The sequence below is a fragment of the Gekko japonicus genome, unplaced genomic scaffold, assembly GCF_001447785.1.
Source record: "Gekko japonicus isolate JY-2015 unplaced genomic scaffold, Gekko_japonicus_V1.1 scaffold42, whole genome shotgun sequence".
Classification (NCBI taxonomy): domain Eukaryota; kingdom Metazoa; phylum Chordata; class Lepidosauria; order Squamata; family Gekkonidae; genus Gekko; species Gekko japonicus.
In genome coordinates this window covers 706,957-727,606 of record NW_015165831.1, presented here as the reverse complement: position 1 = coordinate 727,606, position 20,650 = coordinate 706,957, and the positions used below count along the sequence as shown (strand labels likewise).

The 20,650-nt window shown below is 46.2% G+C and overlaps 1 protein-coding gene and 1 pseudogene across 1 annotated transcript in view; one reads left to right on the top strand and one right to left on the bottom strand.

Annotated features, from left to right (window-relative positions):
* LOC107110065 (probable E3 ubiquitin-protein ligase HERC6) overlaps positions 1-20,650 on the bottom strand; it is a 36,128-nt gene that overhangs the window by 15,293 nt on the left and 185 nt on the right. The window contains exons 2-13 of the mRNA XM_015410786.1: positions 18,538-18,694; positions 14,752-14,828; positions 14,330-14,557; positions 13,574-13,668; positions 13,212-13,339; positions 11,250-11,386; positions 6,240-6,313; positions 4,620-4,744; positions 3,823-3,882; positions 3,612-3,708; positions 1,482-1,671; positions 273-438 (exon numbers count right to left, since the gene is read on the bottom strand). Coding sequence (XP_015266272.1) covers positions 273-438; positions 1,482-1,671; positions 3,612-3,708; positions 3,823-3,882; positions 4,620-4,744; positions 6,240-6,313; positions 11,250-11,386; positions 13,212-13,339; positions 13,574-13,668; positions 14,330-14,557; positions 14,752-14,828; positions 18,538-18,694 — 1,534 coding nt within the window. The remainder of the gene's footprint in view (positions 1-272; positions 439-1,481; positions 1,672-3,611; positions 3,709-3,822; positions 3,883-4,619; positions 4,745-6,239; positions 6,314-11,249; positions 11,387-13,211; positions 13,340-13,573; positions 13,669-14,329; positions 14,558-14,751; positions 14,829-18,537; positions 18,695-20,650) is intronic.
* LOC107110118 lies at positions 10,022-10,928 on the top strand (annotated as a pseudogene).

Here is a 20,650-nt window from a genome sequence, read left to right as displayed (position 1 = left end):
GGATTGTCAGGATTGAGAGAGCTAGGCAATGCATTTTGCCACCAAATTGTGGCCTCCTCCAAGAACCATAAGACTGTCCGATTTCTTTCTATTTTTGTATTTTTTTAGTATGATCACAAGTGTGCGTGAGTGTTCGTGCACCTGGAAGTCATGGCGACCTCTGGTGACTGACCCCTACTGGGGGCCTGGAGGACATTCAGAGAGGTGGTTGAGTAAAGCCTGCCCCCGCCTCCCGACTGCTGGTATTCCTTGGAGGTCTCCCACCGAAGTACTTGCCAGAGTCTACCTCGTAGAGTTTCTGAAGGGCTTCCAAGACAGGGACCAGTTCCTGACTGTGGGGAGCTACATAGTAATAAGGCAGCAGGGATACCACAGCCTTCTTCAGCATCTGAACTATTCTGTTGAAAAAAGCAGCTGGCAAAGCCGACCAATGTTTTTCTGGAAGGAAAAGAGGAGAGGGAATTGGCAACTCTTCTTTTCAAACACATTTAACAGGGCTACATTCATATTGCCAGCTCTGGGTTGGGAAATACCTGGAGATTTTGGCTCCTGGAAACACTGGGGATGGCAAGGAAAGCACAGGGAGACTGTGGGTAGTCACTTACATCATCTGGAGCCTCACTGATTACTTTATTACTGTTTTAATGATGTTTGTTGGTTTTAACAGCAGTTTAAGACATCACGATGTGTGTTTTAATTTGCTAGCCACCTGGGTGGCCCTGGCTATAAGGGCAGGAAAGTGGGGTACAAATGTTGTTAAATGAACAAAAATTAAAAAAACAACTATGTGTACAATTCAATGTAATTGCACCACAATTGACTGGTGCGGAGCCACCCGTTAGCTGCAACATATTCCAAACTCTCGGGTATCCCCATCTTGGTAATCGGCATGTGTTCAAACAGTACATGTTTTATTTTTATTTTGTAAGCAGCGTCGGGCAGGTTCCCAAAGAGGCAGCATAAAAACGTTCTAAAAATAATAATAAAACCAAACAGGAATTTGGAGCAAAGAACATTGGGATTCTGTACATGCTGACCTGAGAGTCCACATGACATGCTGACATGAGAGTCCACATTTGCAAAAGGGAGAGAATATGGGCTAGTGTTTAGCTACAGCTAGTTACTCCCTGGGTAGTCCAGGCTAGCCCAGTCTCATTGGATCCTGGAAGTTAAGAGAGATCAGCCCTGGCTAGTATTTGGATGGGAGACCTCCAAGGAACATCAGGGTTGTGATGTGGAGGCAGGGAATGACAGACCACCTCTGGACATCTCTTGCCTTGAAATTCCCCCCGAGGTTGCCATAAGTCAGCTGTGACTTGATGGCACTTTCCACCACCAGTTACTCGCCTGTTTGGCTGCATCATTAAGCTAACGTGACATGTGCAGTGATGGAAAGGTACAAGAAAGGAGGAGACAGAACAGGTGAGCACAAGCCAGGACTCCCAGGCCCAAAGGAAAAGAGCAGAATTGTCCAAAGTTACCTAGAACGTCTGAAGAGCGCTTGCTCAGCTTGGAGACGGGGTCTGCAAAGGCCCTGCCCAAACTCTGCTGGCTCTTTGCTTCAAGAGCTTCGAGGCACTCGGGTACGAGGAGGAAGCAAGAAAAGGCCTCTTGGTGAGGAGAGTCCAGTGGGAGGTCGTGGAGCAGATGGTTCAGTACACAGAGAAAGACCTGCCATCAGTTTTGAAAACAGCATTGTTAGCTAGAAATGCACACGCCCTCCTGTAGTTCAACAGCACACTGGTTTGCTACTTGCCACCCACCCCTCTCGCTCTAGAGTCAAAGTATTAAAGAGAGATGAAATTCCATGGCAAATTGGACCGCCATTCATTATGCTGAGCAGTTCCTAGTCTATGCCAGGCCAGAGCATGCAGTGGGGAGAAGACATAAAAGCATATTTATGAGCATACACAAAGTGCCTCCTTTCACTGGTAGTAGACACAACAGTCTACAGAGCAGCTTACAATCCCTTCCTCTTCTATACAACAGTCCTTCAGAGAGGAGGGAAAGGAGGACAGCTTCTGCATCAGCAGGTATTACTTTCAGGCACAAACCCCATCTTATCTTAGAAACTGGAAGGCTCCTGTCCCACCAAAAGGTCATTTCATTCATTCTGCATGGTTTCTGGTAGGCTTGAGGGAAACAGAAAGCATGTCTAAAAGTTATGGAAGCCACTTAAATCCCAAGCCGCTGCCGGTTAAAAACAGAGTTCAGCAGCACCTGAAGGATTATAAACTGAACTTTCGTATTTCTCAGCTTCTTCTCCTTAGAACTAAAACTGGACTCACACCACTCTTCCACCTAAAAGGCGGAGAATAAGCTCCCCACAAGGAAACCCATTTCCTGCCTTTCTGCATGAACCGAGTGTGCCACTTGAGCTGAAGGAGGCCAACCCAGAGCAATGACTCACACAGATACGTAACAGGTACCCTCTGCTACAAGGACTAATTTAACTTTGCAAAACTGTTTCTCTCTACTGTAACTTGACCCACACGCCTCCATATTCGTCTCTCCTCTGCCCACTCATCGTTTTCCATAACACAAATTCTAGTTCTTGCCCAGATAGTGGGTTCAAACTGACCCAAAGAAGTAGTGAAAAAATGGAGAAGCTTATGATTGATTGCTTTTTTACAACTCCATTCTCTGGCTTAATTAGATCAATTGGCCTGTGGTGTTCCCCTTGTAATTGTTTCTGAATCACAGTGAATACCTCTGACAAAGTAAGGCATTTTCTCTAAAGCTATGCATAAGGTGCAACACACATAACAAGGCGGAGAAAAGTGTTGTATTTTCTTGATTTTGGGATATTGCTGAAGTCTTATTCCTGTGCTATTAATGGCAGAAACTGAAGTTTTGATTTTGTTTTCCTGGCCATTGGTGGCATTGCTCAATGCAAGCCCAACTATTATTTAAAAATTCTACAACATTAGAAGAGAGATTGGATTTATATCCTGTCCTTCACTACCTAAAGGAGTTTCAGAGCAGCTTACAATCCCTTCCTCTTCTCCTCTCCACAACAGACACCCTGTGAGGTAGGTGAGGTTGAGAGAGCTCTCTTGAGAACTGCATTTGAGAGAACAGCTCTGAAAGAACTTATGACTGACCCAAGCTCACACCAGCAGCTGCATGTGGAGGAGTGGGGAATCAAACCCGGTTCTCTTAGATTAGAGTCCACGCTCCTAACCACTACACTAAACTGGCTCTAATTACTCTGTTAGACATTCATACACACACAGGATTAATCAAATGTACATTGTGTCAGGCAAGAAATAGCTTAATACTCCTCTTACAATGAAGAGTCTAACCTCCAACTTGCCACAGACTTTTTTGCTGAAACATAAAGGCTATGTTACTGCCTGCAGCTTTGCCAGTCACTTACCACACACATACATGCTCATCTCAACATCAGTAACAGCTAGAAACTTGTATTTCATTGGATTTTTTTAAAAAACAGTAGTTCTTAAGAGGCAAAATCCAGTATCAGATCTCACAATTCTGCAAGTGTTGCTGTGGATGCAGGAAATGCACACACTTCCATATCTCAAAACAATCTGTTCCTCTCTGGACGCAATCCACACCACCACACGGCCCCAAGTAAAGAGATTCTCTACCTTGCTAGCAATCCAGTCCCTCTGGGTAAGCTCATCGAATACGTCTCTTGCTTTTTGTAGGTCAACCATCATACAGCAGCCAGCTTTCAGAGCAGACCTAAAGGTGATACAGTTTCAACAATAGGTAGAGAAAGGATGCTTGCAACATGGTACCCATACTCAGGGCCTCCATTTGCCACCACTTTTCTGCAGAAACAACTGAACTACTTACTTTGGTTTTAAAAAGCTTGCCGTTAAACAAGGAGGGGAAGAAAATATCTCTGCTATTTCTCTGCAAAAAAAAGAAAAGACCATTTATGTAGAGCAACACGCTGGCCTGTTTATGTCCGTACTGGATTTAAGGTTGGATTTCATTCGAATCATACTTCTAGAACTGTTAGCCACATGAAGCTGCCTAATACCAAGTCCACATCCAGTCCAGCACTTGGAGCGGCAGCAGTTTTCTACAGTCTCGGCCAGGGAAAGGTCTTTCCTAACATCACAATACCCAAGATCCCTTAAGAGGCAAACGAAATGAGATGGCCTTTTAGAAGCAGCTCTTCAAGCATTGCCACGAGGCCCTCATCTGATTAGGTGGGCAGTGGCCCCTGTGCCTTTTCAGGTGCAGAAACAGCCATGGGGGCTTTCTCGGCATTTGGGCAGGCACTGGGGTCGGGGTGGGGAGAGAAGCAAAAACTCCTAGAGCAGCCACACTGCCCAATCCTGATCAGGGCCTTGCGCCAATTTTTTAAGAACTACCACTGCTTCTAGAACAGTGTGGTGGAGAGGGGATGGACCTGTGGCCATGTTTAGTTGAGCTCTTAGCTGGAGCTACCCGTGATTGAACCTGGGACCTTCTGCATGCAGAACGGGCAATCCACCACTGAGCCAATGGTGCAGCAAAAAGCAAGAACTGTGCCCAATGACTGTCTTTGTAGATGTTTGTGACGTGTAGGAACAACTTTTGGCTCCGGGCACAGGCTTTATGGCTGTTTCCTTTTCCTCCATAAAATGACAACACATTGAGACCTCTCTGCCTTCTGTCGACTTTCGTTTTCTTCTGCTGCCATCCATTCATCAAGCAGTGCCCTGTCCAGCTGGCTAATCTTCGGCAAGGCTTCTACTGAGGAAACTCCGCTTGTGTCCTTAGAGGCCTTTAAAACAAAGGAGAACAAGAGAAGAAGAGTAAATGTCACTCACCCTTCATGATTATCGGTATCATAAGCTTTCAGGACACAGAACTCCAGTAGCACCTTCAAGCAGGGGTCTCCAAATCTGTGCAGCCAGCTGTCACAGAAGAAACTTCTGCGGATACCACTGCACCTACGGGCATTATGTTGGGGGACTCACGGCCTTAGTAGAACAAAGTTTGAGTCCAGTGGCACCTTTAACACCAACAACATTTTCAGTGTGAGATCTTGTGAATCGTAACAGCCGTCTTCAGATGCACAGAAGTGTACGACCACAGGCTTGGTTAACAGGGTTCCCAGCTCCCTCCTAGCAACCAGTGGGGGATGGGAGGGACTTACCAGGAGAGAGAGGAAGGCCCAGGTGACATGGAGATGTCACTTCTGCCATACATAGGAAGTGACATCATCAAGTTGCAACATCTCAGTGATGCTCTGGTATTTGGGCAAAACTCTATGGTAAAAATGGCCTCTACCATAGAGATTTCCCCAAAAAACCTGAACTTCACCTGGGCATCATCTGCGTGATGATGTCAATTCCTATGCACATTGGAAGTGATGTCACCACATCACTTTGCCAGGGCCTTTGTATCTCTCCTGGTAAATCCCACCACTGGCCAGCTGATCAGTGGGGGTGTGTGTGCCTGGGGGAGCTAGCAACCCTATTGGTTAAATACTTGGCTAAGGGGAAGGGCTGTTTCGCAGAGAGGCTGTAAAACAAGATGATTATCCAGAGCCAGTTTGGTGTAGTGGTTAAGTTTTTAATTGTATCTATATATGCATTTGCGTAAGCCACCCCTCGCCTGCCTTGATGGGAAGGGCAGGGAATAAATCCAACTAATAAATTAATAAATAAGTGTGCAGACTAATCTGGGAGAATCGAGGTTGATTCCCCACGCCTCCATTTGCAGCTGCTGGATGACCTTGGGCAAGCCATACTTCTGTCAGAGCTGTCCTTGAAAGAGCAGTTCTGAAAGAGCTCTTACAGCCCCACCTACCTCACAAGGTGTCTGTTGTGGGGAGGAGAAGGGGAAAGGAGTTTGTAAGCCACACTGAGTGAAGGGCGGGGTATAAATCCAATCTCCTCTCCTCCATATCATAAACCCTTAGAAAACAGGAGGAGCTGGTATTGGCGGCATTCATAAAATACCACACATTTCTAAAGATTTGCATAAGGTCCAACCTGCTTCATGCATACACTCTCAGCAATACTGGCAACAAGGCAGTTAAAATATATCAACATTATCATCCTCACACTGCAGAAGGGGTGGGGTGGAGAAGAATCAGAGAACAGCAACTCTTCAGGCCATCTATATGATTTCTGAGACCAAATCTGAACCAGTATTCTGTTTCTGTGCTCACTCTTATCACGGTCAATTATTATTTCCCCCCTTCCTTTGCCAAACCCACATCTACACAAACAAAATACTTCTCAAATCAGGTAAAGCATTTTGAAGTCCACAGAACATACCTCAGCGATGGCAAAGTTGACGTATGTTCCTGCAAAAATCTGTTTTATTGAAACGTCTACCAATTCTGCAAGGACAAACAGCATCAGTGCTACACAAATGTTCTTTACGATGTGCGATTTCCCTTTCTCCAGTATTTTAATATTGTTCCTTCATTTATACCCCACTTTTCTCCTAGTGGGGAAACCAAAGCCTTTTGCAACATTCTCCATTTTAGCCTACGTCCTCCGTGCAACTTTCTATAGAGATGCTTTCGAGCTGTCTGATTAGATAACACATTCTGTCTCCGTGTCCAAACTTTTTAATGCCCTTTTCGCCTTAAAACAAATATGTGAGCCAGCAATACTCTTCCTCTAGTGACCAGTAAACCTGAATTCTGCTCCAGCAATGCTAACTAAATTAAACACAATTTGCAGGATCTCTCTTGCCTATTTCAGTTTTTGGTTTTGCTATTGAAGGAGTTATGTAGGGCACTAACACCCTTACCTTAAAAAAGTACTATGCAACTTGCCTATTTCAGTTTTTGGTTTTGTTATTGAAGGAGTTATGTAGGGCACTAACACTAAAAAAATCTCCTTTAGCCAGTAGCCTCCCGGCTATCAAGTGCTTCAGTGCAGCATCATAGCAGGACTGATAGAGCACTGGTTCTGACTTGAATTTTGAGCTCCACAACAGAAGGGAGATGTGGCTTTGAAAAAGAAGACAGAAACATGTTTATATGCCTAGGATACACGTCACTGTAACTTCCAATTGTTGATCTGTTATATAAATTTGTCATATTGAGAACTTCGGAACTAGTAGTGTTACGTTGTAACCTTGATATATAGCTCATGACTGTTGCATTTTGAGAGTTTGGGAGCTTTATGTGTTACTCTGGCTTGGAGTTTTGACTCTGTGGCCGAATCTGCATCTAGCATTTGCTCTGCTGTCTTACCAAACCCACACTCGAACAGAAATTCCCATCTGCACTGCATGCCACTTTCACTTTGTCGAATTTTATGGCAGCGTCCAGACTGCATGCCGCTTTCACTCAGTTTGATCTCTGCTTTTATGGTGCCTGTCTGCATAGATTTATGGCCATTTTAGGGCCACTCAGGGGTGACTCTGCAGTCAGTACAGTGTTGGCCTGGGGTAGTTGAATGTGGTTTTGAGCCGCATCTTTTTCTGTTTATTTATTTATTATTTTGATTTATACCCCACCCTCCCCGCAAGCAGGCTCAGGGCAGCTTACAGCATTGGTTTCTGTTCCAGTGTGGGTTTGGTACAACAATGGAGCAAATGTTAGATGCAGATTCGGCCTGTATTAAATACTTTTGGAATTGGTGTAAGAAAACTTTGATTAATTGAATATATATTAAGACTATACACTCGTTTGTTATTTTAAAATATTTATTTAAAAGCATTGATATAAGACTTGTTAATTACATTTGCAGTGTTCATTTGTTTTGATAACTGGCACACTGTGTTTTCTCCTCTCCCCAGGAGTCCTTTCTGACACCCCCCCCCGAAAGCCTATTCCCAGGGGCACAAAGCCAACCAGGGTCAATAGACTTCAGTAAAAAGGGGGAAGGAGATAAAATTGCCCTTCCTGCCTCCTCTTTCAGCACTGTTCTGCTGATAGGAGAAAGCAATTTCTCCCCCTTCCCCTTTCACTGCTGAGTTCCACTAACCTGCGTGCCACTTGGGTCCTGCAAACTGAGGAATAAGCTTTCCGGGGGTGGGGGGGAGGCAGGGGAAAAAATCAACAGTCTTTATGCTGGATCCAACCCTTTCCATGCAAGATTAAAACTAGGGGAGTGTACAAAAAATCAGGTTGCTTTTTCCCCATATTCTTGTATATTGGACCTGGAAAATATCAGTATTCCCAAATTCCAATACCAGCACGGTATTCAGATTCAGGATTCTTCCGGAATCCTGGATTTTTCTTGGCTCCGTTATACCCTATGCCTATGGGGACCATTATAATCAGTGGGGAACTTATTTGGGGATATAATTTTTGAGGTAGAGACACCAAATTTGCAGCATAGCTCCTGGTGCCTTTCCTCAGAAGAACCCCCAACCCAAGTTTCAAAAAGATTTGACCAAGGGGGTCTAGTTCCATAACCCCCATCCTCCATCATTTTCAATGGAGCAAGAAATAGCAACAAAAGCAAGGGCAATAGAAGCCCAACAGAACAGAATCAAAGTTCCAGAGACTCTCTATGGTAGAAACTGAAGTGGGGCATTTTTGCAAGCCCAGCAGAACCAGTGCAATGTATAGAGTGCCCAGCAGAACCCAGTGCCATCATAGCAATGCCAGCTCAACAGGACTGGATGTCAAGCACAGAGTCACAATATAAGGGGTTTTTTTTGCAAGCCCAGAAGAACCAGTGCAATGTAGTGCCCAGCCAGCAAATCCCAGTGCCCTGTGGCAAGGCCAGTTCCACAACAAATACAAACAAGGGGATGTTGCAAGCCCAGCAGAACCCACAGCCATTGTGCCAATGCCAGCTCAATAAGATTGATGTGAAGCTCTGAATCACAATCTAAGTGGCGGGGGGGATTGGAAGCCCAGCAGAACCAGTACAAAGTATTAATGCCCAGCAGAACCCAGTGCCATTGTGCCAATGCAAGCAAAAGAGGACTAATATCAAATCAGAGAATCCTTGCAGTACAAACTGAAGGGGAGGACATTTTATCAAGCCCAGCACAACCAATTCAGTGTACAGAATGCCCATCAGATCCCAGTGCGACTGTGGCAATGCAAGCCAAAGAGGACTAATGTCAAACCAGGGTACCCCTGCAGTACCAACTGAAGGGGGGGCATTTCTTTCAAGTCCAGCACAACTAGTTCAGTGTAAAGAATGCCCAGCAGAACCCAATGCCACTGTGCCACTACAAGCTTGAAAGGATTGATATCAAAGCAAAGTCAAAAGAAATCCAAGCAAGAGGGGGATTTTTTTCAAGCCCAGCACAACAAGTTAAAGTACAAAAACTGAAGGGGGGACATTTTTTTTCAAACCCAGCACAACCAATTTAGTGTACAGAATGCCAGCAAAATCCAATGCTACTGTGACACTGCAAGATTAAAAAGAACTTATTTCAAAGCAGAGTCACAAGAGATGTTCCACCAGGCTTTTAGTTGAGGACAGCAATGGTTCTCCATCACGGCTGACCCCCTCCCTTTTTTCTTCCATCCTCTTCCATCTCTGCCTCCTTTTTACCCCACCTAATTTTAATTCTGTCTTCTGTCTGATGTTTTAACTATTGTTGCACATCACTCAGAGCCCTGTGCATATGGGGATTAGGCAATTCTGGTATATTAAGTAATTTAAAGTATAAAATAAATAAAATAAAGTATAAAATAAATAAATTTTAAATTATAATTTAAAGTATAAAATACATTTTAAAAGCCAGGCAAAGGGGGGGGGGGACTAGTTTGAAACTGACAAGAGCAGCAAGGAGGCCCAGAGAAAACCCAAGACGCCGGCTCCCAATTTGCCCAGAAAATCCCAGATATATCTGGGATTTTTCCTGGATTTTTTGGGTTTTCAAACAAATCCCAGGTATCATCAGGATGGCAAAAATAGTAATAAGGTAATTTTTCAGGTATGTTTTCGGCTCAGGTATTTCTGAATGCACCCCCTTAATTAAAACATGTTGAATGAGGCTTCCTCTTGGTTCATTATTCCATCCGTTGCGAGTGTGTTGTGTGGTAGGTTCACATATCATTCCCTCCCCATGAGTCTTGCTGAAGAGAAGGTGAGAGGAGACCTCCGCAAAGAACAGCAGCAAAATGGAGGACAGTAGTATGGACATAGAGAATAGGGGCTCCCTGTGGTTGTGGACTTCTCAGTGGCGGACTTTCCTCTTCGGTTGAGAACTAAAGGCAGACAAGGAGTATCACTTCAAGGTGAAATGATGCAGAAAATGACCATCAGCTGTCATTAAGAACAGTCAGTTTAGGGGCTGCTGCTAAAGATGAGTTGCATGTTGCTGAAGCAGAAGCATCGGACTATGAAGGCAACCAGATTACAGTCACAGAGACATCCTTGGAAAAGTCACTGCAGCCCACAGTTTCATCAGGACGCTTTGGAATGACACCACCTGTTAATTCTGCAGTTGGAATGTGGCTCTGGGCCTGTCTATGCCAGTGGTCAACATCTTATGCCATTAGATGAAGAGCCAGGAACTGAAGATGAGGAAGAAGAGAAAGTTGTGAACCCTTCAGCAAAGAGCCCCCCCCCAATGTGGCATTCAGCAAAGCTCCACAGGAAAAAGCAAAACTGTCAGAGCAAGCGATGATGGCAAGGATGAGAAGGATGAAGAGGAAATGAAGACTCCAGCAAAAAAAAAAATGCAAAACAAAATTGGCCGACGATTCTTCTTCAAAACACAGACCAAGAATCAAACCAGAATGGAAAAAGATTAAGACAGTGACACCAGCTGAATCAAAAACACCAGAATCTCATAGGGAGAAGAAACCACAAACTCCAAGATCAGCAAAACCCTTTTCTCTGGAGGAGATGAAAGCGACAATACAGGCACAAGTACAAAAGGAATATTCTTCCTCGAGTGGAAGCCAGGTTTGTGGATTACATTAAGCATCGTTTCAGGACAGGGGATCAGAAGATTATTCAAGCACTCTGGCAGTGGAGACAGACTCTGTAAGCAACAAGCTTAAATGGTTCCTTCCTCCCCAACCCCAGTGTCAGTCCTGTATGCTTATTAATATCTGGCTTTCCTTTTTTTAATAAATGCTCAAAGCTTTCCCTGCAGAGTCCGATTAATGTTGTCCAGAATGTTTTGCCAAGAACGTGCTCAAAATGCTTGTTCAGTATTTAAAGATCAGGATTTCCACCCTTTGGTTCATTTCAAATATGTACAGAACGTTTTGATAATGCATAGTAGCAGTAGTCAGACTGAAGGAAATGATAGGGAGGACTAAACTTGAATGTGAAAATAAAATCCAGTTACTGGGGGGGGGGGTTTGAGAGAAACACGTTCAAGGAGGAAAAGGATACCATTAGGAGAAATTAGTGCACTAATGTTAAAGCTCTGCGTCTCAGCCTGCTCGCAAGATGCTGTTCCACATTCGCTGCGTCCCCGTCCTAAAGAGATCAGCTTGCCGGAAACAGAGATGTAGGCAAGAGTGTGATAGCTGTGGGGGAAAAGAAAAAAGAGCTGTGTGAAAATAGAATCTCCGTTCACCCCCCCCCATAGGACCCCTCCCTCTTTCAAGGAACTTATTAGCCAGGAGATCCCCAGGATACCATCCTGTGATGCTCTTGGGGGTACCATTTCCTTCCCCAGGTGAGGAGAGAGAATGAGGTTAACAAAGCTTCTGCATAAGTGGGCAGGTGCCACTGGGGCTGGGATGATCTGCAGATGAGGGTTTAGCTGCACAGGGCTCTTTTTGTAGAAAAAGCCCAGCAGGAACTCATTAGCATAATAGTCCACACCCAACAACAGGAACTCATTAGCATATTGGGCCACACCCCTGACAGCACAGCTCATTAGCACATTAGGCCACACCCCCATGTTACCAGAAGTGTGGTCATCCAGCCACACCCACCTTTTGCTTGTTATTCTGTTTACCTTGTTTGTTGTCAAAACCCAGGGCTTTTTTGTAGCAGGAACTCCTTTGCATGTTAGGCCACACACCCCTAATGTACCCAGTCCTAATGAGTTCCTGCTGTTGGGTGTGGCCTATTATGCTAATGAGTTCCTGCTGGGCGTGGCCAACTTGGGAGCCAGCCAGAACTCCGTTCCTGTGCGTTCCTGCCCAAAAATAGCCCTGGTTTAGCCTTTCTGGCCTGTCTCCTCTTATGCATGCACTGCTGATCTTCTTCCTCCCTCCCTATCCCCCTGTTTCAGGCAGGGCTTCACCCACCAAAAGCGCAACAGAACACTAACAAATAACGGGTTAAGTAGGGGGAAAACCAACTAAAATTGATTAAGGATTTAATTTCGTGCGTGCTCACGAAAGCTCCCACCTTGAATTAAACTTTGTCGTCTCAAAAGATGGCCCTGGACTCTGACTTTGTTCGGTTGCTTCAGACCAACACGGCTACCCACCTTGGTCTAAATGTTGATTAAACGGCAGTTCCACTAACGCGCCACATATTGTATTTTTCTTTCACCAGACCATCTTCGTGTGCAAACCCCATCTGCTCAATGCCTTGATAGAGGGAAGTGTACAGACTCCACAGCGCAGTTCCTTTATTCAGCAAAGCCCAGCACTAGGGTGGCCACACTCTTTTGTGCTTTCTTGTTGCAATGGCAGAGGCAGGGATGGTTCGCAGTTGGTGGCAGCTGCTACTCACTTCAGAAAAACCAGCAAGGCTGCCTAGGGGTAATCTTCAGTGAAGCCTGATCATTGCTTTCAAGGACGCAGGCATCCCTAATTTAATGGGCTTGCAGAAGTCAGGTTTGCACAGAGGGTGAGTGACTACATTTTTTTACTTCCAAGATGCACAGCCTGCTTGCCAGCCAAGGTTCCTACAGACAAACCACTCACAGCAGAAATATATTCTCCCAGGTGCAAGCACCGGATTTTGTACATCTAGCATGGAGTGACAAAGGACAGTATTGCCTTTTTATGTTACAGAGAAATTTCCTAGTGCACTGCCCTAGAGGGCCCTCAGAGGCCCCCAGCAACTCTGCCACTGGCTCAGAAGCTGCTTGGCTCAGAGCCTTCACTGGCCAGGGCAATTGGAGGCAGCTAACAACTTGCCTCTGCTCTCCCATTGGTGCCAGTTTGCAAAAAGATGCAGTGGGGGAGGAAACGCCTACTGCTAGTAGTGCTGAGCAGAGCAGCCACACTGGTTTGCAGCGTGGCTGAGGCCAAACAGCTTGGGTTGCTGCAAGGCTGTTTTCACTTCCCAGCCCACTCTGGTGGAAGACACAGAATTACCTCCACTGCTTCTTGCACACTTTCCCACTCCCTTACAAAAAGACCACCAGATACAAGCTGAAGTACATACCTTCCACATGCCAGATGGGAAACCGGCCCGTCAATCAGGTCAACCTTTTGAGGGCCTCTTTCCTGGGCAGAAGAGCTACTCCCCAGTTGTCCAGCGGAGTCATCGCCGAATGTGAAGACGCTGCCATTCTGTTTGAGTTTGAACAAACCACAGCTACACAGGTGCACGATTCATGCTCAATAATAAGCTTCTCAGTTTTTTCGTTCCACCCATCTTTGCCAAAAGCCCTAAGAAGTCAGGCTGGGACTGTGTGGGCCATGGAATTACCTGGTCCGAACACTTCAGATGCCTGACATTCTGAGGTTCCACTCCCTTGGTTTTGTGCACAATCAGATCCTAGCAATCTAAAAAGTTAAGTGTACCTGGGTGAGGACAGCCGTGTGCTCAGCCCCACAGCTAATGTAGATCACGTCAAGGTTCCTTAGAGCACCCACCGAGCGTGGCTTGAAGACCTGCTCTGTTGGAGAACCAAAGAAGATCATTCTAGCTTCAAAAGGGAATTAGATAGGCATATGGAGCAGAGGTCCATCAGTGGCTATTAGCCACAAGGTATAGATAGGGACTCTGGGGCAAGTGATGCTCTGTCTTCTTGGTGCTTGGGGGGGGCCAACAGTGGGAGGGCTTCTAATGTCCTGGCCCCACTGGTGGACCTCCTGATGGCACCTGGTATTTTTGGCCACTGTGTGACGGAGTGTTGGACTAGATGGGCCTTTGGCCTGATCCAACATTGGCGTCTCTTCTGTTCTTAAGTACTGAGGCTTCTCACTTCAAGACTCTGCACAGAACTGCAGTCACAGGTTCTTAGGTGTCAACAACAAGCAGTCCTTTTGTTATAACAACCCATTTGCTGTTTCGGCAAATTTCAAACCAGCCTCCTGGGTTTTGAAACACAAAATGCCACTAATTCAGAGCAAAGCCCGAACAAGAACATTTGGAAGACTTTAACAATTTTTCAAAATTTAACTCGGGCTTTTTTTGGTTGGAAATGGTTACAGGTGGAAAGGTCGCTGTTTGCAAGTTGAGCCAAGATTCGGGTATTCCTACTTAACACTTCAAGACTCTACCGGAAGCCATTCAAAGTGGGAACGTACCCAAGAGGAATTCAAAGGCAGCCATACCTCTGGGGTCACTCTGACTTAGACCCAGCTGATGTGCACTGTCTCTTCCCCATCCGTATACAATTCCCAAAAGGGAGAGGGCAAAACTGTGTGCCCCGCCTGCAGCCACCTGGGCCAACGGGATGCCGTCCAGAGCAGAAACATGCTGCGGCTGACCATGGGAAGAGACTTCTTTACCGATTCCCAGCTGGCCGTAGCTGTTCTGCCCCCAGGAGAAGACTCTGCCATCTTGGTTTCAGGAGGAAGAAGTCGGGGACAGAGAGAGAAAGATCAGAGGTCACAACTGTAACAGCTAGGATTTCCCAGTGCACACTTTGACATCTGCAGCATTAGAGCTACAGTGATGGACAGCCATCCCGTTTATGCAAACTATATGATGAAACAAGCGCTGTTTATAACAGTCTAATGAAACAAAGGGTTACCTTTTGTCAGGACTATTGAGTGGTAGTGTCCACAGGCCACCTGTATGATTTTGCATGTAGATAAGCCCTCTATTTTCCTGTACAGAAGAAAGCAAGCAAGCGTTAAGGATTTCATCTTTTTTTTAAAAAAGGATGGGGTGGAGACTGCCAGCCCTTTAAATACAGGCTGGTTTTTCATAAATGCTGAGGGCTGCACCCTTAGCACGCCTCAACCCTAAAGTAATTTTCACAACAGCCTGCAAGTCAGCTCTCATCTTGCCCATTTTGTCCACAAGGGCTACTGACTTGCTAACTACGTTTCGAGTCTGCCTTTCTCACTGAGACTCAAAGCAGATTATAATATGGCACAGGGCGATACGATCAATATTATAAGATATCTAATAAGCACCCTGACCTGGATAGCCCGGCAAGTCTAGTCTTGTCACATCTCAGAAGGGCCGGCACCTGGCTAGCATTTGGAAGGGTGAACTCCAAGGAATACCAGGGTTGTGACCAGTGTTCCCTCTAAGCTGAGTCAGTGTGAGCTAGCTCAGTTTTTTAGCTTCTGGCTCACACATTTTTGTCTCTGCTCAGGAAGGAGGGCTCCAGAGCAAACTAATCTACGCAGCAGCCAAATCACTGGCTCACAACTTTGATGCCAGTCGCTCATCAAGTAGAATCTTTGCTTGCAAGACTCTACAGCTTAGAGAGAGCACTGGTTGTGACGCAAAGGGAGGCGATGGCAAGCCACCTTGGAATGTCGCTTTGCTTTAAAGCACGTGAGTTCCTGAGAGTGCAGCTGGGAGAGAAAGCCAAGGACTCCAAGGAAGAAGATGACTCGGGGTCTTCCGATGAGGACTCTATTTCCGATAAGGGAGCGGCTGCACCCAAACTTGCATATCAATTGAGGATTAGAAAAGATAAAACAAAGTGAAGGCTGAAGGACTCTGAATTGTGCCTTAAAATTCTGTTTTTATTATGGATGATGCTCTTGGGTTTCTCTTTAAACAGTTAAATTAATGGATAAAAGATAAATAATTTAGCATAACCGACTATGTTCAAAGTAATACTAGCAATTTAAGATTAATACTTATATAAGCTGTTATGATCTCCTATTCTTGGGGTTTTAGTTATTAGTGGTTTTCTTTCCTTTCTCCCTAGATGTAGTTCCCCCTTCCTACTTTTTCACTGTAGTTTGTAGTTTATTAAAAATGCAATAAAAAATCCCCTCCGCCCCCCCTCAAAAAAGGAATGTTGCTTTGCCTTCAAGCCCCACTAGGGGTCACCAGACGTCAGCCTGACTTGATGGCCAAAAATGATAAAGATCTCTAATAAGCAGCATACTAGACCTAAAGTAACAGAAACCTGAATAAGCTGAGTTGCAGATACAGTGCATAAAAAAAACTGGCATTCCGTTAAGTACAAAACTATACAGCAACAACAGATAATACATGCGGCAAACAGATCCAGTACACTGTGGTATAGTCCACAAGTCACTTTTCCCTCATAAAGCACCTTCTTGAACTATTATGGTTGCCAGCACTGGGTTGGGAAATACCTGGATATCTTGGGGGGATCACCTGGAGAAAGAACTTCCTTTCCCCCTTTCTCCCGGCCACAGCTCGCCGTGGCTGGGAGAAAGGTCTGCCGCTCAGCTCTTAGGCTTAAACAGGTTTTGGTTCCACGTCCACCACTCAGCTGTTCGGTCAAAGGGGAGAAGCAAAACCAAAACCAAAGGGTTAAGTGGCTGCCAGCCAGCCATTTAAACCTAACAGTTGAGTGGCAGAACCCCACGCAACTCAGCTGTTAGATTTAGATGGCTGGCCCCAAACAGCTGAACCAACCAAAAGTCCAGTAAATGTTTGGAGACAGTGCCTTCCCCGAACATCAGTTCCCAAGCTCCAAACCACCCCAAGTTCAAGTCAAATTTTGGCCCGTGAGCTGGTTCACACCCATCCCTAGTGATTCATTCACAGGGTCATCATAAGCTGGAAACGGCTTTACAGCAGGTAACACACACATTAACAAATAATGTGCGGTCGGGTCACGACTTATGGCAACCCCATCCACAGAGCATTCCAAGCAGGAGATGAGCGGAGGTGGCTGGCCATTGCCTTCCTCTGCATAGCAACCCACAGTCTTCCTTGGTGGTCTCCCATCCAAGTACTAACCAGAGATGATCTGGGTTAGCTTCTGAGCTCTGGCTAAATTGGGCTAGTCAGGCTGCTAACAGCCCTTTACAGAAAAGCCCTCTGGAACAGCTCCGTCTTACATAGGCTGTGCAACGGCAGAAGGACAGGCGTAAACTTCAGGCGAGAGAAGCACCTTGGCTGAGATACCACCCCAACCCATGGTTTACTCCAGGTAAGGCTAGTTTGAATACCAGGCTTCTGTGGCTGGTGATCACTACAATCCTGCAGGGCCTTGTCCAATGGTGGTTTCACCCCATAGCTGAGGAACGAGCCAAGACAAATGCATTCATACACCCTGCAGAACAGTATTCAAGACTAACTCTAGTTAATAAATTCAGGTGGGTAGCCCTGTTGGTCTGAAGCAACAGAGCAAAGTTTGAGTCCAGTGGCACCTTTAAGGGCAAGAAAGTTTAATACTGGGTATAAGCTTTCTTCAGACACCAAGCGGAATCTGAAGAAGTGTGCATGTACACAAAAGCTTATACCTAGAGCCAGTTTGGTGTAGTGGTTAAGTGCGCGGACTCTAATCTGGGAGAACCGGGTTTGATTCCCCACTCCTCCACTTGCACCTGGCTGGATGACCTTGGGCAAGCCATAGTTCTGATAAGAGCTGTCCTTGAAAAAGAGCAGTTTCTGTCAGAACTCTCTCAGCCCCACCTGCCTCACAGGGTGTCTGTTGTGGGGAGGGGAAGGGGAAGGAGTTTGTAAGCCGCTCTGAGACCCCCTTGGGTAGTGAAGGGCAGGGTATAAATCCAATCTCTTCTTCTTAGACAAGCTGTAGCCAGGATTTTTTTACTTCGGGGGGCATTTAAATAAGTCGGGGGGCCCTGTGTCAGGAGCGATGAAAGAGTAAAAGTTTTTTTTAAAAAAAAGGGATGAGAGAGGGCTGGAGTAGGGGTCAGACACGCCTTGCGGCATGCCTCACCCACAGCCAGCCAGAGGCACTCTGCTGGCAAGCAGTGCAGGGTGACGGCACAGCTTAGCGTGGCTGTGGCAGACATGAAAAATAAAATAGACTGGCTGGTTGGGAAGTGAGGAGGCCCGCGTGGTAATGCCCCACTGTAGCTATGGGCCTGCACCTAGCACAAAACTTTGCTGGTCATAAAGGTGCCCCTGGACTAAAACTTCATTTTAGTCCATCAACTTAACTTCAGCTCCTCCCTTGACAGACCCTACCTAACCATACTATAGCTGGCTGGGTGGTTAGCATTCACACCATCACACTTGCCAGTAGCATTTCTTTCTCTCTCCCCTTCCCTGAAGCTAATCTCCCCTACCCGTCCCCAACTGCTATAGGAAGATTAGCTGCCAAAAGAAGGAGAGGGCTGGAGATAAAACAGAAGAGAAACCGCCAGCCAGCATTGCTCGTTCCCTCCAAGTAGGACTTCTAATCCCTGTTCAACTCTTCTTGCCTGCAAAGAGCCTTCAAGGTTCAACAGGTAGAGCTGGGCTGCTTGCAAACATAACTGAAGGCGGATGGATAGCAAGGGCAAGCTTTCAAGGCTTCTTGCAGTGGTCCTGGCTGAATATATATTGGGATGCGTCCTTCCCTGGATGATGCCCAGCAATCGTCCGGGCTCAGCCACATCTCAGCTATTACAATCAACTCACTTACTTGGGGATCAAGCGGTCTTTAAGTTCTCCGGTGCCCAACTGTCCAAAAGTGCCGGCTCCCCAAGAGAAAACCCTTCCGTGGCTGCAAATGGCTAGGGAGTGCTTCTTCCCGCAGCTTACGTGGACGATAGGCTGCGCTTCCAGAGCTTGGATTTGTTCTTTTAGGGGGGACAAAAGAAAAGAGTACAAAAAAAATATTAACATCTGTATAGTAACAAGAAGGGCAGGTTTCTATATTCTGTGTCTGTTGCTCTGGGGTGGGGGGGCAGTGGATGTTGTCTCGCAGGGGGCAGTTCCCAGAGGCTGGGACTCTAAAACTTGCAGTGGCCCAGTTTATTTTCAGGTACAAAGGGATGCAGGTGCCCCAGTTGCTCCTACAGTCCATCTCATCAATAGAACCTTAAACAGTTCCTTGGGCTACCCGATCTTTAAACTCTCAGCACAGAAAGCAAACTTCGGCCTTCATGAGTCCAGCTAGGGCTGCCAACTCCTGACTGGGAAATTTCTGGAGATTTTGGTGGGCGTGGAGCATCTGGAAGGTGGGGCACAGGGAGGAACTTCAACAGAGTATAGTGCCATGGAGTCCAACCTCCAAAGCAGCCTTCTTCTGGAAAGCTGGCCTCTATAGGCTAGTGATCAGTTGTAACTTTGGGAGGTCTCCAGCAATGTTCCCTCTAAGCTATGGAGCCCTGTGAGCAAAAATTCTACCTTGTGAGCTACTGGCATTAATGTTGTGAGCAGGAGATTTGGCTGCTGCATAAATTAGTTTCCTCTGGAGCCATCCTTCCTGAGCGAACACAAAAATGTGTGAGCCAGAGGCTAAAAAACTGTGAGCTAGCTCACACTAACTCAGCTTAGAGAGAACACTGGTCTCCAGGTCCTACTTGAGAGCTGGCAACCCTAAATTCTGCACAGCTATTAGAGGCTGTAGTCAGTAAGGAAACCCAAGTCTCTGTTTAAGCCAGGATGACACAGGGTTCAACTTCTTGATGAGTTCTAATTCACATAACAGCTAAAGAAACGAGTGGTAAACCTTGAAAGCTCATCTAAAAATAAGTTACTAGTTTTTAAAGTGCCGCTGAACTTTTGTATTATTATACCTCATACTTTTGCTTATAATACCAGAAGAGCAGTCGCCTTAGTCTCCAGCAGCAACTTCAACAAGAGCCCTCCAGTGGCACCTTAAAAGCCAAGAACGTTCATTCCAGCAGAAGCTTCCCTGAGGTGCAGCAGCTGAGTTCATAAAAGCCCCTTCCAGTTGGCAACTCATCTTTCCCCAGGGCTCACTCATAAGCACAAGATAGTGGGTAGCTGCGTTGGTCTGATAACCAAGGAAAAGGGAGAAGAGAAGAGAGAAGGGTCTTCTCACTCCCCCAGTCTCTAAGCTACACTTCTGTTTGAACGCCTGAACCCAAGTTTCCTTCCCCTGGGGGCACACACACACAGGCCCCTCCGTGCCCTCATCATTATCGGACGCCCCTTTCTGTTCCAAGCCACCGAAGACGGGAGCGCAGTCCACGTGTCCAGCCGCAGAACTATTAGTCCTCTTTACGCCATATAGTGCACACGCGGGGCCTACGCTTTTTGCAAGAAAGGGGCAACGCAGGTCCACTTTGTATTCGAAACCTCGAGGTGGAGGTCGAGACACACGTTCAGCCACACATACGTCGAATGCAACTTGAGAAGTTTTTTCTTTCTTTTTAAAAAAATCAAAGAGTCCACTGAACAGCATAGGAGGACGCTACGAGAGGAGCGCGTTTCCTGCGGGGAAATACGTCAGATAAAGCCGTTTCCCAAACACGCTACTCTCGAGGAGGGACTAAAGAGCATTTTCACCCTCCCTTGCCCCTGAAGGAGCTCAGTGTGGCATACGGCGTTCTCTCCTTCTTTCCCTCACCCTGCGAGGTAGCCTAGGTTGGGAGCGAATAGTCCTACGTCCCCCGCACAGTCCAATGTTCCCTCTAAGCCGTGGAGTCTTGTGAGCAAAAATTCTACTTTGTGAGCTACTGGCATTCAAGTTGTGAGCGAGCGATTTGGCTCCTGCATAAATTAGTCTGTTCTGGAGCCCTCCTCCCTGAGCTAAGATGAAAATGTGTGAGCTGGAGGTTTAAAAA